General features: G+C 35.8%; 1 protein-coding gene across 11 annotated transcripts in view; it reads left to right on the forward strand.

The window, feature by feature from the left end:
* The window catches only part of ldb3a (LIM domain binding 3a), a 43,913-nt gene extending 23,831 nt beyond the window's left edge, over window positions 1-20,082 (forward strand). For 6 of the 11 annotated variants that reach the window (XM_051916161.1, XM_051916162.1, XM_051916160.1 and 3 more), the window contains 10 exons: window positions 2,687-2,853; window positions 2,950-2,986; window positions 11,531-11,689; window positions 13,763-13,819; window positions 14,760-14,932; window positions 15,038-15,410; window positions 16,452-16,632; window positions 16,734-16,854; window positions 16,966-17,081; window positions 17,172-20,082. In XM_051916161.1, coding sequence (XP_051772121.1) covers window positions 2,687-2,853; window positions 2,950-2,986; window positions 11,531-11,689; window positions 13,763-13,819; window positions 14,760-14,932; window positions 15,038-15,410; window positions 16,452-16,632; window positions 16,734-16,854; window positions 16,966-17,081; window positions 17,172-17,261 — 1,474 coding nt within the window. In that variant the 3' untranslated portion in view covers window positions 17,262-20,082. Of the gene's footprint in view, window positions 1-291; window positions 496-2,686; window positions 2,854-2,949; window positions 2,987-4,073; window positions 4,482-11,530; window positions 11,690-13,762; window positions 13,820-14,759; window positions 14,933-15,037; window positions 15,411-16,451; window positions 16,633-16,733; window positions 16,855-16,965; window positions 17,082-17,171 lie in introns of those variants that run through there. The other 5 variants (XM_051916164.1, XM_051916166.1, XM_051916169.1 and 2 more) reach the window with 5 other exon arrangements.
* The last annotated feature ends 287 nt before the right edge of the window (window positions 20,083-20,369 follow it).

The raw sequence follows: 20,369 nt of genomic DNA on the forward strand, positions 1-20,369 counted from the left end.
TCACCTGCAACACCTTCCATCATGAATTTCCATGCTGGTTTAGGCTGGTCTTGCTGAACTGGTCGACCAGCATGGTTTTTCTGCTGGTTAATCTAATCAAGAAGCTTTGTTGAAATACCAGCATGCCAGCATACAAAACACAACATATGCTGGTATTATCAACTGGGTTCTTACCTTTCATTCCCAATTCACTTTCCACACTCCCTCCCTCTCACTCTAACCTCCATTTTATCTTTTTTGTCTCTCTTCTACCCATACTCATCCCTTATAACCTTTCCCTCACTTGCACAGCAATGAGTACCTGTCCAGCTTCAATCCTATAGCTCTGAAGGACTCTGCCCTCTCCACCCATAAGCCCATTGAGGTGAAGGGGCCTGGAGGCAAGGCCACCATCATCCATGCCCAGTACAACACCCCCATCAGCATGTACTCCCAGGATGCTATTATGGATGCCATTGCTGGCCAATCCCAGGCCAGGGGTAGCGAGATGTCCGGGTAAGACCTGCTACACCTAACTGCATCTTCTACCTCCTCCCATGCCCTGCATGACACACGTTTGCCATAACGCCTGTCAAACAGCCACGCTTGAGTAGGCCAGTGCTATCTGCTAATGCTCACGAGGCTAAAGACTTCCCAAGGATGTCTGATCATAGACTGGATATAGTCTCACTCTTCCTAAATTTAACATTATCAAACTGATAGTGAAGTAAATTGTATGATGTGAACATGTTGCCATACAGAAGCAGAAGAAAGGCAGTTTTCGAAGTCTTCAATGTTAGCATATGTTATGAATATGTGTAGTTTCTGTGGAACCAGCTGGGTTTTTGTGTGCTTGTCAAGTCAAGTCAAGTCACCTTTATTTATATAGCACAGTACAGATTGTTTCAAGACAGCTTTACAGTGATAAACAGGAAAATAACGATTCAGTGATGCAAACAAATAGGAATGATGATGGGAATGCTCATTTGCACAAGTTAGTGATCATGGTTTATGGGTAAAATACTGTTCAAAAGTTTTTGGTCAGTAAGATTTTTTATTTTTCAAAAGAAATTAATACTTTTATTTAGTAAGGGTGCATTCAATTGATCAAAAGTGACAGTAAAGACATTTATAATGCTACAAAATATTTATATTTCAAATGTATGCTGTGCATCACTTTCTATTCATCAAAGACTACTCAAAAAAATGTATTGCGTTTTTCTACAAAAATATTAAGCAGCATATGATAATAATAAGAAATGTTTCTTGAGCAGCAAATCAGCATATTAAAATGATTTCTAAAGGATTGTGAAGATTGGAATGACTGCTGAAAAATCAACTTTAAAATCATGAGTAAATTAAATTTTAAAATGTATTAAAATGGTAAACAGTTATTTTAAATTGTCATATTATTATTTTACAATATTACTGTTTTACTGTATTTTGATCAAATACATGAAGTCTTGGTGAGCATAAAAGACTTTTTTCAAAAACAAACAAAGAAAATTCTTACCAATCCCAAACTTTTGAACTGTAGTGTATGCATTTAAATAGTTGTCTTAGTAAGTTGTGCACTTTTTTTTTTCCTGTATACACACTGGGAATGAGTTTTAGCAGTTTGGAATATGATCTACATATTTTTATGTTTGTTGGTGCCAGTATTTTGATGTTTATGGTCTTTTTATGGTTTGACATCATGAAAATGAGAGATTAGGCTTTCGGTCTCGTGTCAGAAGCCTTCTCTAATGCATAACATAGAAGCTTTATCTAATTTTCCCTCTCTCGCTCCATTCCCGACCCATCCTTTCATCCTTTGCTTCCTCTATCCATCACACTGCACATCATGTACCCTGTCCCCACTCTACCTGTGTCCAATCTCAATGGCCCTGCCTGGCAGCAATGAAGCTGCTTCTTCGCTATCGTAAGTAGCCTGATCCATCTGTTTGAAATGAGCACTCTCTTTTCGTCTCCTCCCTTGCGCATTGCATGCCTGATCACCACATTATCCATTTCTCTCTCATCTCTTCCTCTAACCTCTCTTTGATTGATCTGGAGCATCTTGACTTCTGAAATGCACCTGGTATTCATGAGCAGAGACTTTCCTGTAACTTTTGAAATAGTTGGATTTTGCCTTTTTATTTAGCCGAATGCAATGATGACATCACATACTACTACTCCTTTTCAGACTGCACCTTTCAGTTCCATTTCACTGGTTTTTGGTGAAAATGTGTTTAAATGGTAAGGTTTACAGAAGGAGGGTCTGCTAATGTGGAAACAGAAAATCAGTCAGCGATTGAGTTTTAGATGTCAACAAACAGATTTCTGAATGCTCTGCTCTGTCATTCTTCTGGCTAAGAGATACTGTATAGTGTGTGATAAGCAAGCTTCTGGCCACATTGTTCATGCTTCTCTGTTTATTAGCACATTTATGAAGTATGCTGCATATTTATCAACCTATATATATTAAAAAGTCAGTGTTAACAGACATATGTTATACAGTACACCGTAAATTAGTGATAATGGCAGTAAATTAGTCAGAATAGATAAATTTGCATCCCAGTGCATCCATACAATTTTAACTTAAAAATGACAACAACAAAAAAACGCATTTAATGTCGTAATACATGAAAATTTTTTTGCTGATGTTCCCAGTCATACTGAAAAGAAAGTGTGTGTTTCACAAGACCGGCTTTTTCTGTGGTTGCAGTAATCTGCCAGTTAAAGACCATGTTATAGACAGTGCTTCCCCAGTGTATCAGGCCGTCATTCCCAGTGAAACCAATGAACTGGGGCCCTCTGATTGGACTAAAAGAGCCGCCCAGCTGCAGTCCAAGTCCTTCCGCATCCTCGCCCACATTACTGGAACTGAATACAGTGAGTCTGCCTGCCTATTTTTGTCACTTTCCTTTTGTTTGGATATAGATTTTGATTTGTCTGACATGTTCTCTCTTTGTCTTTTCTCCTCTGCAGTGCAAGACCCTGATGAGGAAGCTCTGAGAAAATCAAGGTAGGCATCTAGCAGCAGCATATGATGGCCACATATTTGACCTGTACTGAAATCCAGCCCTCTGCCTCTTAAAACCCGAAAGGCTTTTTGAAAAGCTGACATATGATCAGAACCCCCCAACCAAACCCTCATAATCGGACACCACTCTCTGTGCTGAACTTGATCCGCACACATTAGATGCATCAATCTAATACAGCTAGATATGTTATTCATAGTAGCCTGTGTCAGGGGTGTAAAAAGTACAGAGAAATTGTACTTTTTGTTAAAGAAATTGTATTTGGTAAAGTTTGGCTACTGAAATATCTGAGTGAAAAGTTTTCATATTTAATTGTGCTTAAGTATCAAGATCGCAAACCTATATCCAATCTTTCAAACTGAATATACAAATAATATAACCCAGTTACTCCTACTGTAGCCAGGAAGGATGTGAATTACATAGAGCATAACCAAAAGATTATCCTCCTAGAAAAGTAATTCACCTCTGAAAAGACAACAAACTTTTTTAACTAAATAATGAAGAATAAACTTGAAAAACCTTTTGATTAAGTAATTAAAAATAAAATAGGAAGGGCAGTTGTGTTTGGGAATCCTGTTTGCAATTACAATTATGATTTTTGCAATTGCACACTAATGATATGTATTTTGAACTGTAAAGATATTCTTTAAAATCAAATTCCAAAGAATAAAATGTATAATTTTATGATTAGGTATTAAGTTTTAGTTTGAGTACAAGTACAAATTCCAAATAATAATACTTTAGTAATGAAGTACAATTACTCAAATACTTTACACCCCTGGTCTGTAGTATTTACATCAAGCTTCATTCTTCATATATCTTTAGCTGTCATTTATTTCACAATGTCATTACACTTCGGACACAATAAAATGCAAAATGTGACCTCTAGCATTTGGCAGAACATTTAGTAGGTACATGTAAATTTTACAACACCTTAAGGCAGCCACAAATATTTCACACATCTTGGGCAGGGGAGAGAAGGCCATATTCCCTAACCCATTTTTCCACCCTCTCTTTTCTCTCTTTCCTTCCTCTTTTTTTTTTTCCTGTATATATGTCTTGATGTCACAGGGAAATGTTTGAATCTGAAGCCAAAGGCCCTCGTTTCGCTAAACTGAAAAACTGGCACCATGGCCTGTCGGCACAAATACTTAATGTGCCTCAGTAAAATGCCCTAAGATAGAGAGAGTTTGACAAGTGGCATAGACAGACTGAAGTGCTGGAGTAAGAGGAAAGTCAAAGCATGTGAGAGGAAAGCAGAAATGATGAAGATGAAAGTCATTTATGTTGTTTGGCTCATCACTAGTTTCAAGCTAGTTGTTCACTCTATAGGATAGGAATTGTTCAAGAGAATGTTGCCGCGATTTAAATTCTCTCTCTTGTATCGGATTGTTTGATTATTGATGGTTGTTGAGAACATCATTGCATATGTGCACAAGTCTTTCAAATCCATCAAATAAAAGAAATGTTGTGAACTAATCATGTGGAAAGGCTTTTTTGGCAATGGGATTCATCTGGGTATGAGAGTACACGTGGATTCAAGAGATTTAAATCTGCAGAAGGGAAATAAGCAAAAAATAAAAATAAGCATTATTAACTAACGCTCTTTGAAAGTGTGTCCTAATTTTTAGCTTTAAATTTTAGCCTGATAACTTTTGTTTAAACTCTTTTTTTCTGGGTTTTCTCTTCTCTTCTCTTCTCTTCTCTTCTCTTCTCTTCTCTTCTCTTCTCTTCTCTTCTCTTCTCTTCTCTTCTCTTCTCTTCTCTTCTATCTATCTATCTATCTATCTATAAAAAAAAAGATGTAAACTGAAATAATATATATTATTAACCTCAACTATTGTTTTATTAAAGAACATGCAGAATCAAAACCTTGAATTTTCTGGAATTACAAAATTAAAAAAAAAATTAAAAAAGAAAGCTTTGAAAGCAAGCAGTGTTATCATAATTAGAGCAGAAATACCGGAGGAAATATTTCATGCAGTATGAAGGGCCTTCGAATATTATGTTGGACAATGGGGAGCCTTTGAATCAAAAAGGTTGAAATCCACTGGATTAGATAATTTGTTATTTTTTTTGTAGATCTAAGAATCTAAGCCTTTTCGATATGTAATAGCATTTCAGTGATTACATAAGGATAAGTTTGTTAAAAAGGTTTGCAAATGTTGAAATCCTTTGCACATGCAGTCAGTTTTATTTCAGGAGTCTGTTATCTGGTGAAAAGCTAAATCCTGACAGACAGCAAAAGCTTTAGCTTTAGACCAAACTTTGAATCACCAACACTATTATCCTATTGAAGAAAATACTTTTGTTGATGTTCTGAAACTTGTTAGACATTTCTTACTTAAGCCTGTGGTTAAATATTAGACTACCTAGGGGTTTTGGGTGATAAAGATGTCAATCTGTCTGTCAGCTTTCCATATGCTCTGGGATGAAACTGAAAAAAAATGTGTTACTTTTACTTTTTAGAATCTAGTGGTGTCACTTAATCGAGAAAATGAGGCTGTTAGTAAGACTTTATGGTATGACTGTATAAGTTTATATCTGTAGGAAGAGTAATAACCTTTAGCTAGATCAGTGGTGGCTGAAGGGACGAGCTCTGTGTCTGGAAGATGAACGAAGGCACATGAAGCCATCAGAACTTCAAGCGGTTGAGCAAGATGGAAGTCAATGTCTGTGAGTAGAGAGAGTCAATAAACCAGGACTTTTCCTCCAGGTAATTCTGCCTGTCTGGTTGTCACATAGGGAAATGGTGTTATCTCTGCTGTGATTGCGCTAGATTGTTTTAAGAAAAGAAAAATGTTTCTGCTAACCATGTCCTTCTCTCATATCATCTCACCATTGGATTACTTCACTTCTGAGCCTCCCACTTGCATGCAGTGCATGCTGGGAAGACTGTGTGACTGCACTGGAGTGCTTGTGGCTCTGGGTGGCTGGCCCCTCCTCCACTCTTCATCCTTTTCTTATTTATTCAGATCTCTGCCTTCATGTACATATGAACATGTCATGCTAGGTTGCACAGACATATGTTGCATCAGTCAGCTCTTTTGTATGTTGTGCTGTCATTTCCCCCATATTTTCTGTCTCCAATATTTCATCAGACTCTCCTCAACTTGACTGAAACAAAAACAGATAAGCAATTTCGCTTATTTCATTGCACATCACTGCAGTGCTGTTTCCTGCTGTTTGTTAAGTCGTATGTTTGTTTTGCTCATTCTGGTAATAGTTTTGTCTTTAATATGTCTTATCAAATTTGCCACTTTATTAGTATCTGTTAATTGCAGTGTTATTTTAACATTATTTATATACTGTTATGGTATTTAATAATATTTTGAATTTTATTTTTAGGTTTAATTTTAGTTTTAGTAATTTTGTTATGTGCTTTTGTCATTTTTTTCCCCTTTCAGCTTTAATTTTTTATTTCAGTTTTCATTTAGTAATTTTAGAACTTCAACTTATTTTATTTAAGTTCGTTGCCAAGGCAACATTTCTAGTTTTCAAGTTTTATGTAGTTCCAAACGTAGGTTCGGGAGGAGCCTAAACATTCTGTCCTGTCAATCATCATTACGAGCGTATATAAGCAGCAGTCACTGCGTCATTCCAGCGACAATTCTTCCAGCATCCCTCCTCCTCCCCATCTCCTCCTCTATTTTTCTTATTCTCCCTCTACGCAGTACTGTTATAGGGGGGGTTTAACTCAGAACTCAAGCCGAGCCTTGGGTTCGAGCCTCCTTCGAGGACAGCAAGCCAAGTTTGTTTTACCATTAACCATTCAGACTGAATGGGCAGGCGAACTCGTGAATTAAGGCCTTGACCACACTGAGGATACATTTACACAACAACGATGTACTAAAATGGAAACGTTTTTCTTTTGCATTTTTCGCATACAGACAACAACAACATCCAAATGATCCCTGTTCACACGGATCTGCCAAAACATCTAAAAACACTGTATTATTCATGCCAGGCCAGTAGTTGGCGATGTCACTTTGTAAAGAAACACTACGCGCCTATAGACTGAACATGTAATACGCATGCGTCACCATTTTCACAAATTTGTGTTTTTGTAGTTTACACATAGACGATAACGGTATTTTCAAATACTTGCACTTTGAAACTTATTTTCAAAAGTTTGCATTTTCAGGCCCCCAAAACGTCGTTGTCATGTAAATGAACGGCCAAAATGCATAAAAAGTTTTTTTGTTTGTTTTTTTTGTTTTTTTTTTAGTTAACGGTGTCGTGTAAATGGCCCCTCCGTTCTCCGTTTTGGCCTTCCATCCACACTGAGCTATAGAGAAATGTTCCTTTGTAGAATCTTCCTATTACATTCCTGCAAAAATTGACTCGCAGTTGCTGTCCTGTGGCAAAACATGACAATTGCGTTTTAGATTATATGATTTTGAGTGCGTCCTGGACGCAACAGTGAGTGGTGGGATATTTTGTTAATAAAATGATTGTGCTAGAAGAATAGCGTGAGAACTTTATTTGATGATAATTGGAAATATTTCACATTCACATAAAAATATTTTATCAATAATATGTTAAATAATTTAGACTTAGACTATTATTATCATTATTATTGTAGTTTTTAAAGCTTTTTTTGGTTAAAAATTATCCAAAATCAATTTTTGAGTGAGTACATAACCAGCCAGTGTTCAAAACTATCTCCTTACCTTAGCCCGATTCACAACGTTAAGCTTGTTATAATGTTTTATAATTCGGATGGTACTGGTTGGTTTTCACTGGAAATTTGAGCATGCAGCCGTTTTTGCGTCATTACGTCACGTCTGTTTATATAAAGAACAAGTCCCAGCTAGTAGGCTATATCGCATGTGAGGTGGATCATTTATAGCCTTTTCTCACAGCAGCTGCAATAATTAAACTTATCATTTGGATGGCGGATTTTATGGTATGACAAATTAACGTTAGAGATTAGACTGTACAGAAATCGAAATCTACATGTAATGCTAATACACACTAAATACACGTAGTCACGCAATGCTGATGTTGTTAACATTACCAATTTGAGAACAAAGTATAACAATAATGATCATTTGCACGCTTTGACATGATCCGAGCTAAGCGATCGTTAGATTTAATCACCATTGGCAGCACGATTTATTGTAATGCTTTTTTTTTCCTCAGTTGGTCAGAACAAAAGTGGCAGACATGTTACTTACTTGTTCAGATAACAATTTCCAGTGAAAATTCTTACTTTGGTCATACTTCAAGACTACAATCTGTGATTCTGAAGTACAGTATCCACACCGGTGCGGTGACTGACAGCAAACATTAGATTAATCCACGCTGAGGAGCCGCGTCGACGCACAAACCACGTAAAGATGATAATTCCGCAAACAACTGCAATTGCAGGTTTCAAACAGAGATGACGACAAAGAGGCAAAACTTACGAACTGCAGCTTTAAATGAAATGTTTTGAAATGTCAAGTCAGCAGAGTGCCACCATTATTTCCAATTTGTCATGAAACAATGATTTTGGTGTTTTATGACAAATTTCTCTTTTCTGTCATGCTAATCTTGTCTGTAGTGCCATATATGGTCCAAGCAGCTCTGTATGAATCTTGAATTGTATGTTTGTTGCTGTTTTGCTGTACTAGTCTGTATCTTTTTATGTTGTGTGTTGCAGTTATTCAGTGTGCTTTACTTCATTAGTATTAACTCATTTAGAGATATTCTATAATCTTGTCAGAAAGCCTCCCCTGGATCCTCTTATATATTGAAGGATTGGTTTGGTGTTATTAACCTCATAATGGTTGTTTCCTGTCCGAATGATTGTAAGTAGATAAATGCAGCTAAATGGGCATTTATTTAAAGCTTTCAAAAACCCAAGATAAGTCTTTTCAATAACTCGATGTCTCTTTTCTGTATTTTGTGTTAATAGAACTTAATATTTTCCTCAAAACAGTTATATAATTGGAAACAAATACTTAATACTGCATGGGTTGGAAAAATCGAACCTATCCAACATTCAAAGCATTACAGTTCCTCCAATGTGTGGATGTTATTATTGCATGAACGTCATATTTCATTCAGTAATCATTCAGTTTATCTTCGCAACCCTCTACTATGGCAGTTTTGTTCATGCTTATTTGCATGTGTGAATGTGAAGAGAGGAACAGTGATAGTCTACATGTTAGGCTGCTTCTCATGAGACTGTGTTGCACTAACCTGCTCCTAGGGTGAAAACACACTTTCCCTATGTGTCAAGCGTATAATGCCAGCAGGTGGCACTGCAGTATCTTGTCTGAATTACCCTCTGCCTGTCTTGACTCTCTTTGCTCTCTGGTCCTGTTCCACGAATTAGCAAGTTACATGTTTGCAAATAGAATAGTACATGTTTCAATTACAACCCTTCATTCTGAAGGCATTGTCTGCTTCTGTGATCTGTATTTCATTGTTCTCTGAATCTGTGCTGAGATTCAAGATTTTGCTAATATAACTAAAAGTGTCACAGTTTGACAGCATAGCCAGTTGAGAAATACATTGTTAGGACATTATGCCCTATATAATGTTTGTTTGTGTGTGTGTGTGTGTGTGTGTGTGTGTGTGTGTGTCTGTGTGTGTGAGAGAGAGAGAGAAGAGAGAGAGAGAGAGGAAAAGAGCGACTAAAGAGTAATGTAAACAGTTTTTAAAGTTATACATTTTTGTTCACATTTTTTCAAATCATTTCTCTTATTCCAGTCTCTCACAGCTTGCTATAATTGCTAATCTGTGTTTGCTTTCTGCCACAACACACCTTCCTCAAAGCCCCTCCAATTCACACACATACATGCTTCTCAAATTGTACCTTCAAAATAACAGAAAGGGACTCAATACGCACACAAGTTCACCACAGAAAGTGTTTAAATCTTCATGAAGGCTTCATAAATGTCTGCAACCAGCATTTACAGACCTTTCTCTCTGTTCCATCACCATAACTCAGTATAATCCACAGAATGACATTAAAGCAGAAGTGTGTAATTTCTGAGCCATTAAATTCACAGATTAGAATTGTAAACATAACAATTGCTTTTAAATGTAGTTCCAAACGTAGGTTCAGGAGGAGCTTAAACATTCAGTCCTGTCAATCATCATTACGAGCGTATATAAGCAGCAGTCACTGCGTCATCCCAGCGACAATTCTTCCAGCATCCCTCCTCCTTCCCTTCTCCTCCTCTATTTCTCTTATTCTCCCTCTATGCAGTACTGTTATAAGGGGGTTTAACTCAGAGCTCGAGCCGATCCTCGGGTTTGAGCCTCCTTCGAGGACAGCAAGCCAAGTTTGTTTTACCATTAACCATTCAGACTGAATGGGCAGGCGAACTTGTGAAATGGCTTTCCAGATCAGTCCTGCTGTTCACCGCTGGTTAAGCTAACACACTCTCATAGCATTTCATAACTATTTTACATGGCTAATTCATACATTTTCGTATGATCTGCTTATGCTTCTAAACTTGTTAGGTTTAGGGGTGAATCTTTAGACTTCTTTATCTTTAGACTTTAGTTTTTATTTAAAATTGTACATTTTCGTATGAATCACATCGCATGAGTTCAAACAAAATCACCACTTCAAAAAAATAGTTATGTTTTCTTATGAGATTGTGTTGGTTTATCCAGTTTTGCTGCTTTGTCTGGTCGGAATACTCAAGTAAATGTAGTGTCAATCATCAGGAATGGTTTACTTATAGGTAGATATTATTTAAAATAAATTAAATTTAAACACACTTCAGCTTTAAATGCTCTCTTTATTTCATCTTTTCCCTCACCCCTCCCTGTGGGCAGTTTTACTATAAACTGAGTCAGTAAGAGAGAGATGGTCAGAAAGGATGGTTGCGGAGTGTGTGAAGGGGGTCAGTCATCGGTCCACCACCAGGCCTGCTGCTACTAGGTGCCTGTCTCTTATCTTCTCTTTCCTGCCTGGGCGGCTCCAACACCAATATATTTTCTTCATTTAATTGTGTTTGATTATGTATAGGGGATGCCAAATGATTAAATAAATGTCTATTTGTGAATAATGCACTTTTCTTTGCTTGGATCACAGGGGAGTATCATTTATCACTAATCTACTGCTCTCTAACCACTGAATTGTGTTTTATGGACAGACTAAGAGGGTTTACATAACCTCTTTACTCTGCGTCACTTTAAAATGGTGAGGTCCTGCCATCTGCAGTTCATTGCCCCTGATCAAGCACGTAATTGATTGTAGTCCTAATGTCTGGATTCTTTTAATTCATCCTAGAATAGCACTTACAGTTGTCTCTGCTGCCGAGACATCCTTCGATGACAAAATAGATAAGAGTAGTCTAATGAGAAGAAAGCAATTAACATTTCCTTCCCCCTGATGGACATCCTTGCATTGTGATCAGACATGTTTTATGCATGAGAATGAAGCAGCTGCTTATAAAAAAATTTGACTTTCAAATCAAGGCATATATACATACACAGCCTGAGCCATGGCTGCTGTCTGTATTTATGGCTTCAGCCTGACATCAGTTTCTGACATCACTGCAACCTAACCTTGTATCTAGTACTCCTGCTGAGCATGCTCCAGTTTCCACCAGCATTGCATCTGTATGTGCACCTATTATCGCTGCTTCGCCCAATGAGCTCCTTTCGGAGCCACAGATAGTCAATCAGGCACCTGAGCCTGATGCGGAGCAGATTCCTGAGCAAACCACTGTAAGCAGGTAAAGTTGCATGCGTTGCATTTTTTTCTTGCTTTATTGTTACTTAGTTTATTGTATTCCCATCGGTATGTATACGTGTAATGCATACCATTCAAAAGTTTGGGGTCAGTATGATTTTTGTTTTTTTGGGGGTTTTTTTAGAAGAAAAGAAAGAAAGAAATACTTTTATTCAGCAAGAATGCATTAAATTGTCCAAAAGTGACAGTAAAGACTTTTAAAATGTTAAACAGATTTCTATTTCAAATTCTATTAATCAAAGTATCCTGAAAAAAAGTACCACTGTCTCCACAAAAATGTTTTCAACATTGATAACAAGAAATGTTTCTTGATAGACATATTTCTGAAGGATCATGTGACACTGACTGGAGTAATGGCTGCTGAAAATCCAGCTTTGCCATCACATGAATAAAGTGTGTTTTAAAATTTAAAATAGAAAAGGTTTTTCTTGAAAAAATTGTAATAATATTTCTGGGTATTAGCTGTTTTTTTTTTTCTTCTGTGTTTTCGATCAAATAAATGCAGCCTTGATTTTTCAAAAACATTTAAAAATCCTATACCGACCTCAAACATTTGTAGTGTATGTATATTTATGTTTATGTTAAGTTGTTTTGCTTTTTTCTAGATTTCTGGGGTTATTTATTCATGTTTTGAATGTGATTACTTGCAGGTCATCTGTTTGACTGTGTGTAGCACATACAGCATTAGCGAGATATTCCAATGTTAATTAACTTCTATTAGTGGAGACATGTGATAGATATTATTGCTTTTAGATTTTAGCCTAACATTTGAAAGATTGTTGGACAAAATCCATTGAACCTGGAGACTCAAAGCAAAGCCATCCTCCAGTCCTATTAATGTTAAAATCAATAACTTTAATCCTCTATAATGATCTTCTTTGTCTTAACTCAATTTCTTGTTGCAGCTGCTTCCTTTGCTACTGCTTATTACTACTAATACTCTTCCCCATAAGGAAGCTAGAAACGCACATTTGATTTAGTCCATGTTTACATTGCCATGTTGGCTATTTGTTTTGAGCTTCTGCTTTTATGAATGGCATCTCTTTATCACTGTATTGTTCGACAACAGGACTTGACCCAAATAAAAACCTTTCCTAGACTTCCTTGAACTACTTTTTTAAGCTTAAGATTACTGTACAGTAAGACCCAGGCATTTATGAAACTAGAGATAAAATTAATAAATACGTTCCCTCTGGGGCTTTCCTGGCATGTTTTTTTCTTTTAAAGAGTACTGCATTTGTACTACAGCACTAGATGCTGTAATGTGAGCCTCAAGTCTCAGATCTCCAATTTCACAGTGTACCCTCTTCAATTTAATTTTATACAGTAGAACCCCTTTCAGCACAATTGATTTCTTATATTTAATATTAAATATTAGTATTAAATATTTATTATTTCTCTCCATTGCTAACACTGACCAAGCAGGCTATTACGTTTATTGCATGCAGACTGGAGTGAACTTCATATTTTCAAGATATACTTGTTAGAAACCCTTGTCATATTTATTGTTAGTTGAGATTTCGATGACTATCTTTTATTTGTCTCCTACTATGGGAGGTGACATTAAAACTGTTATTATTTAGGTCCTCTCTGTCAGAATCAGTCCTGAAATATATATTTTAAATGTAAAATTTTAGTTATTTTAGTTACTGAAATATAGTAGTTGTTGGGTCTTTGCTTTAAATGCACCTTCATTTTTGTGTGTGTGTGTGTGTCTGCATCTAGATGATTTGTTCATGGTCTATTTGTTGCCATATCCACTCATACTTTATACTGTACTCAGTGTACTACTGTTTTATTCAGACAAAACAAGAACAGAATAAACATCTGAGTAGTTCTTTAAAGGGTTATTGCATATTCATTTAATTTCCATATGCATTTGATTTGGAAAACCAAAGTATCTAATCCTGTTTATATTTTTTCATATAGACACAAAAACGCAATATTTGAAACACTTTGGCAGTCGTACAGATATGAGTGCATATGGCCTCTCTCAGGTTTAATCTAGGCATGATAAGTTTGACTGTCCACCATTTTTGTCTTTGTTACACTATAGCTTCAACTTGCAGACCTCTATGGGTTACACTTCTCAGTACAAAACCTCCATCTCCAGGTACTGCTGTGGACCAGCTCTGCATTCAATCAGCAAGCGTTCTTTCTCCCTCTCAGTGTCAGTGTGGCCTGTCACATGTGCAATAACACATCTTTTCTCCCTTACTGTTTTTTTTTTTTTTTTTTACCCAACTGACTCAAAGGATAATACTTGTGTTTGGGATATTTTTCTTTAACCTTTAATGTTATGACCATTTTTGAATGTGTATCTTTATGTATATGAGTGGAAAAGACTTGTGTAACCTGGTAATTTTGCTCTAAACAATGGAGGCTCTCTCTTCTAACACTGTTTTTGGTCTCTATCGCTCTTTCTAGTCGCTCCTCTGTTAAAATAACACTAACTTTTGCATTAAAATTGTAATGAAGGGATGTAACATAATAAGGTAAGACACTCGCAAATGTGTGTGTCATGGATTATGTGGTCAGACATCCTTGGGTAATATTAGAAGTAAAGTCTTCAAGAACTGAATGTGCATCCAGACTCACTTAAGGCTATAGGCAAATTAAGTTGCTGAAAGCTATAATACTCTTTTTCCATTTGTAGATATTTTTAGGTGACTATAGATTTTTTAAAACAGCTAATATACATATATAGGCTACTGTACAAATAGACAAACTTAGAAAGAGCTTATGACAACTTACTGGGTAATGTGTTGTGGTAACTTTAAAAAGAAAATAGGTTAGGTTAAGGGTTGTAAATGTGTAGATGATTTTTTACAGAATATCAATAATGTTATATCATTTAAATATAATGTGTCTAGTTGAGCATGATGCTATTGTCATGGTCCTGGGTTTGATTGCCAAAGAATGCAAAATGTCTGGAATGCAATGCAAGTGGCTTTGGATGAAAGTTTAATGTGAATGTTTTAAATTGTTTAAGAAAAGCTGAGTAACTTCTCATTTGAACTGAAATGTTGAGTTCCTGGTTTGTCCCTCTGTAGTCCTTACGGCCAGCCTCCACCTATGCAGCAGCATCCACCCATGCAGCAGCATCCACCCATGCAGCAGCCACCACCCATGCAGCACAGCTCCATCCAGATCCCTGTAGGTCCACCTCCACCTAAAGTGGTCAGCACTGCCACCATTATGCCCACAGCCTATCCAGCCGGCCCAGGTAGCCATTGCACATATGTGATTATGTATAATTCAGTGTATGTGTGTGTCCATCTTTGGATGACTCTGCTGTATGATGCAATACTAATTCATGGGCATCTTTTAGCACCAGCTCCTCCAATGGTTTACAAACCTGCTCCACCTCCACCTGCTCCTGTCGCAGCTCCAGCGTCTTCCAACAGGCCTCCTTGGGTTACTGATGAGAACTTTGCCCAGAAATTTGACCCTAGCAAACCCACCACCACCACACATATCAAAGTGCAGCCTCTTCCTCAGGCGGCACCACCACCACCAGCCTACATCCCCAACCCAGTCCCTGCTCCTGCTCCTGTTGCACCCAGCCCTGCATTCAACCCTTCCCCTGCTCCGTTCAGCCCCGCTCCCTTCCCACCTGTGGCTCGTGGAGTTGCTCAAAGGGCAGAGCGGTTTGCAGCCAGCAACAGAACACCTCTGTGTGGATCCTGCAACAACATCATCAGGTATGATTACACTTATGCAAAATTTATCACAAGACCCTTTGTAATATATAGGTGTTTTTATTCAGCTTCAGGCATGGAGTTTAATTTTTATTTTAGTTATATGAAGGTCATATTAACATTGCCCTGGATTGTTATTACCACTCCTTCATTTTACTTATTTTTAAATGCATTTTATTTTGTGTTTTTTATTTATTTATGTTTTTTTTTTTTTTCATATATACCTTTTATCACAAACCCAGGTGTTCAATCTTAAACTATAAAAATCCATTATAAAAATATTAATTATTAAATGAATACAATTATGATAATCTAAACAAAGGAGAAATAAGCATTTCCTTATTTAACATTTCCATATTTAAAATGTTTAAGTAGTTTTTCTACTTTCTCAGATGTGGTGACACTTTTTTGCCCTTTGTTTTATTCCAAAAAAAAGTTTAAAACATAATTTTTCATCACAGAAATCTATTAAACACAATATATACACCACTGTTCAAACATTTGGGGTCAGTAAGACTTTTTTGTAAAGAAATTAATACTTGAGCAAGGATGCATTAAATCAAAAGTGAATTTTTACACTGTTTACATTTTTTCAAATAAATGCTGCTCTTACACAGAAATATGAAGCAGCACAACTGTTTTCAGCATTGATAATAAGAAATGTTTCTTGGGCATCAAATCAGCATAGAATGATTTCTGAAGGATCATGTGACACTGAAGACTTGAGTAATGATGCTGAAAATTCAGCTTTGTCTTCACAAGAATAAATTACTTTTTAAAATATATTGAAATAGAAAACAGTTCAGTTAAATTGTAATAAGACTTCATGACATTACTGTTTTACTGTATTTTTATTCAAATAATTGCAGCCTTGGTAAGCAAAAGAGACTTCTTTCAAAAATATGTTTAAAATATTACCTTTTGAACAGTAGTGTATTTAATTTGAGATGTTCAGGACTTAAAAAAATTAAAAATGACAATGTACATGAATATCCAAGGACATTTTTCATGAGCCCTGATGCCACAGTGTTTTTGACTCCTCAGGGGACCATTCCTGGTGGCATTGGGTCGTTCCTGGCATCCAGAGGAGTTCAACTGCCATTATTGCCACACGTCTCTGGCTGATGTCAGCTTTGTGGAGGAGCAGAATAATGTTTACTGTGAGAACTGCTACGGAGAGTTCTTTGCACCTACCTGTGCCCGCTGCAACACCAAGATCATGGGAGTACGTCAAAAACCATTAACATTGCACACACATGCACAGACATTAATGTAAACACACTTCACAGAAACTGACAGTTAATCCGCTCAACATCTGCTCAATAGGAAGTGATGCATGCACTGCGGCAGACCTGGCACACCACTTGCTTTGTGTGTGCGGCTTGTGGAAAGCCCTTTGGAAACAGCCTCTTCCATATGGAGGATGGTGAGCCATATTGTGAGAAAGGTATGAAAGCCACTGGCTATGTCTAACACAAATTTGTATATTTATAAGTTTGGTGTATTCGATTTTACAGCCCAGACTACAATATTTTTCACTACTTGTTTCTGTCACCAGATTATATCGCACTCTTCAGCACAAAGTGCCATGGATGTGACTTTCCAGTTGAGGCAGGAGACAAATTTATTGAAGCTCTTGGCCACACATGGCATGATACCTGCTTTGTTTGTGCGGTAGGTTCAAAATCAGTGTTATAGCACCCATATGGTTTATAAATGACTAAACACTGAGGAATTATGACACGTTTCTGTCTCAACATTCAGGTGTGCCATGTGAACCTGGAAGGACAACCTTTCTACTCCAAGAAGGACAAGCCCTTATGCAAGAAGCATGCACATGCCATCAATGTGTAGATGCTTCAACAGTGCATCAAAAGCTGTCAGTGAAGGAACTAAATGCAATTAATGTAACATCTGCATGACATTGGTGCCAATCCAAATGACACAAAAACTAATAAAAAGACATACAGTATTTCATTTATTAAACAGCATATTAGTAAACGATGACTGAATGATACATAAACTAGGTGCTTTGACATTTTTTAATCCAAATCCAATGTGCGCATAAAGTATAGGTTATTTTAGGTCATTCTTTTATTATATCCCGAATACATTTGCATGCATGCACTTGTATGCCTGATAAATATTAATTTAAGAGATACAACTTTTTTTTTTTTTTTTTTTGATTTAGTGAATTTATACAACATACAATTTTTATGCTATTAGTGACTAAAACCTTTTTTTTTAAATGAATAGGTTATACACGGATGTTGAAGATTGCCTGCATATGTAGTTCCTCGTGACCAGACATAGTCTTTCATTTCACACATCATTTACAAACCAGAAACAGCCTGAAAAAAAGTCTATGCATTTTATTATGCCTTAAATTCTAAAGTAAACTTAAATGTTTTTATTGCATTTGTTTTCATAAACAATAATGAGGCCTATAGATCCCTGACTTGCAAATCGATCACAAAAAGATGTTAAATAGATTGAGACCGAATGTTTTTGTGCAGTCTTTTTAATGCTGAATGGGTGATACAGTCAAACCAAAATGTATTCAGACACCTTGAACATTTCATTCATTATTATTATTCACTATAGTTTAAAAAAAATGGTAATCTAATATGACAAGATCTCAGAGTTAAAGAGTGTCAGAAAAAATTAATCTTAATTATGTCAGATAACACTTAAGCAAAACATGGTCAGGTCAAAGGGTCTGAATAATTTTTGGTTCCGAATTTTTATCAATTTTACTGGTAGTCCACTGTATGAAGAATTTTTGGGTATAATATGTCACAGTTTACTTTATTTTGCTATCCTCACTTACATAAATGAACTATAGTGTCCTGCACCCACTAGTAAAAATATGTCAAAAATGTCTGAATAATTTTTGGTTTGACTGTATATGTTACTAATTTTGTTTATTTGTGTTTTTAGTGTGTTTGAAAGCTTGCAAGGGAGTTAATTGATCCATTTCTGATGTCAACATTAGCATTAAGTTGTCAATGGTTTCATCAAACTATTTTAAGAAAACACCATACGCAGGGCATCTGAAAAGCTAACAGTATGTGCTGTATAATGTCCAGCTGTCAAGGCTTAACAGAGTATTTTAAACTGTTCATGTTTGGCCTTGTCACCTATGATAGTTCATTTTTCTGTTATTTATTGCGTGTTAAACCTCAACATTTACATACTCTTTGCAAATGGTGTACTCTACTGATTTTGCATAGATAATTTACTTGTTTTCTTTGCCAAGAGTGCGGGATTGTTAATTTAATTTAATAAATAATTTAATTTTTAAGACAGAGCCACATACACAGAGGATTCAAGTTGTATTCTTAATTTGTTCCTTAAAATGAATAATGAATGTAGTTCCTGAGACTTTATTCTTTTTATTCTCTGTGGGTAGATGCTACCAAACTCTGACATGCAACTGTAGGGTTACAGTAAAGGTTTTGTTTCGTGCCACATGACTATTAAAGAACAAGGTCAAATTCTGAGATTGCAATTGCAGACAGTTGTGTTTTCCTAAAGGCTGTGTGATATTGAAAATTTGTATGCATACAATTCACTTGAACAAGATGGCTTTTATTTAGACACATTTTAGGATTGTGTCATTGACGTGTCAGTATATTTTCACTGCCATATATTAATCTTTAAAAGTTAATCTAACCCACCACATCAGTTAAGATGTATTCTTAGGGCTACTTTTGATTTTGGCTTGTTTTTTTGTTTTGAATATTACTAACACAAACAATGGTTTTGCATGTCATAATTGCCTCTCTTAAATTTAATAAATTGTTAGCTTTTTTACACAACATTAGTAAGTTATTTAAAATTACATTTGTAGCAGTGTTGGGTTCAGGAGTGAGTATCTTTTTAGCTTTTTTCAAGAACAGATGTAATTTAACGCTATTGAATGTAGTCATATTACACATATGAGGTGTAATATGTAGTCATATTACAGTCATATTACACATAATGTATTATCACTATTTGTCATCTGCTATATCTGCAGTTCACTTGGGAATTACAAGAAGACAAAACAGTGATCCATAATTTCATAAATTTGCAGTGATAATGCAATAAGGAAAACAATTAAGAACCATACAGTATGTTTTACATGACACCCATGTGTTAACAAGTGCCTTTTATGCAGTTTTCTTCTGTTGAATAATACAAAGTTTGTATGAGAGTTCAAACTGAGATATGGCTCTACGGAATACTGAAAATTTACTTTATGTAGTATCTTAAATATGAGCTGTATGTTTTTTCAAGATAGATTGATAAACTAACTTGTACTACTAATGGTGTTGTCTTTTTTGTATTATGAAATTATGTTGTGAAAACAGCCTTACTTTGTACTTATTCAATACATTACTTAAATGTCCAAAAAAAAAATCCACCTGTATATTCACTGATATGTTAAACATGACTAATACAAATATTAAGTTGCTTTATAAACTAAAAATAGCTCATAAAACATCAAATTTTATGGGCACTGTTTTCTATGTATGATTAAATATAAAACTGTACTGCAGACTGGACAGCCTAATTGACATTACTAAATGACATTTGTAATATTTAAATCTCATTGTTTTATTTAAATCTAAATCATAATCATCCTGTTTAACTTGAAACACTATCAAATAAAATTATGTTTAAAACTGTCTTTTAAAGGATGTATGCATTGTACAGAATACACAAATGACATACAAAACATACAAAAAGAGTGTACGTATAATGTTAATCATTCATGTGTGAATTAAAAATGAAATAAAACAAACTGATATGATTTCTATCTTTAAAAACTGCGTGTTAAATGTTTTACGTAATGTATTAATACATTTTATTAGGACTTGAAAATTAACTGTAGTGTATAGCATCGGTTATTCATTGCACGTTAATCGCCACTGTTTAGTTTCAGTCACCTGGTGGCGCTACGGAGTTGGTCAATCA

This window comes from Ctenopharyngodon idella, chromosome 13, assembly GCF_019924925.1.
Source record: "Ctenopharyngodon idella isolate HZGC_01 chromosome 13, HZGC01, whole genome shotgun sequence".
Lineage (NCBI taxonomy): Eukaryota > Metazoa > Chordata > Actinopteri > Cypriniformes > Xenocyprididae > Ctenopharyngodon > Ctenopharyngodon idella.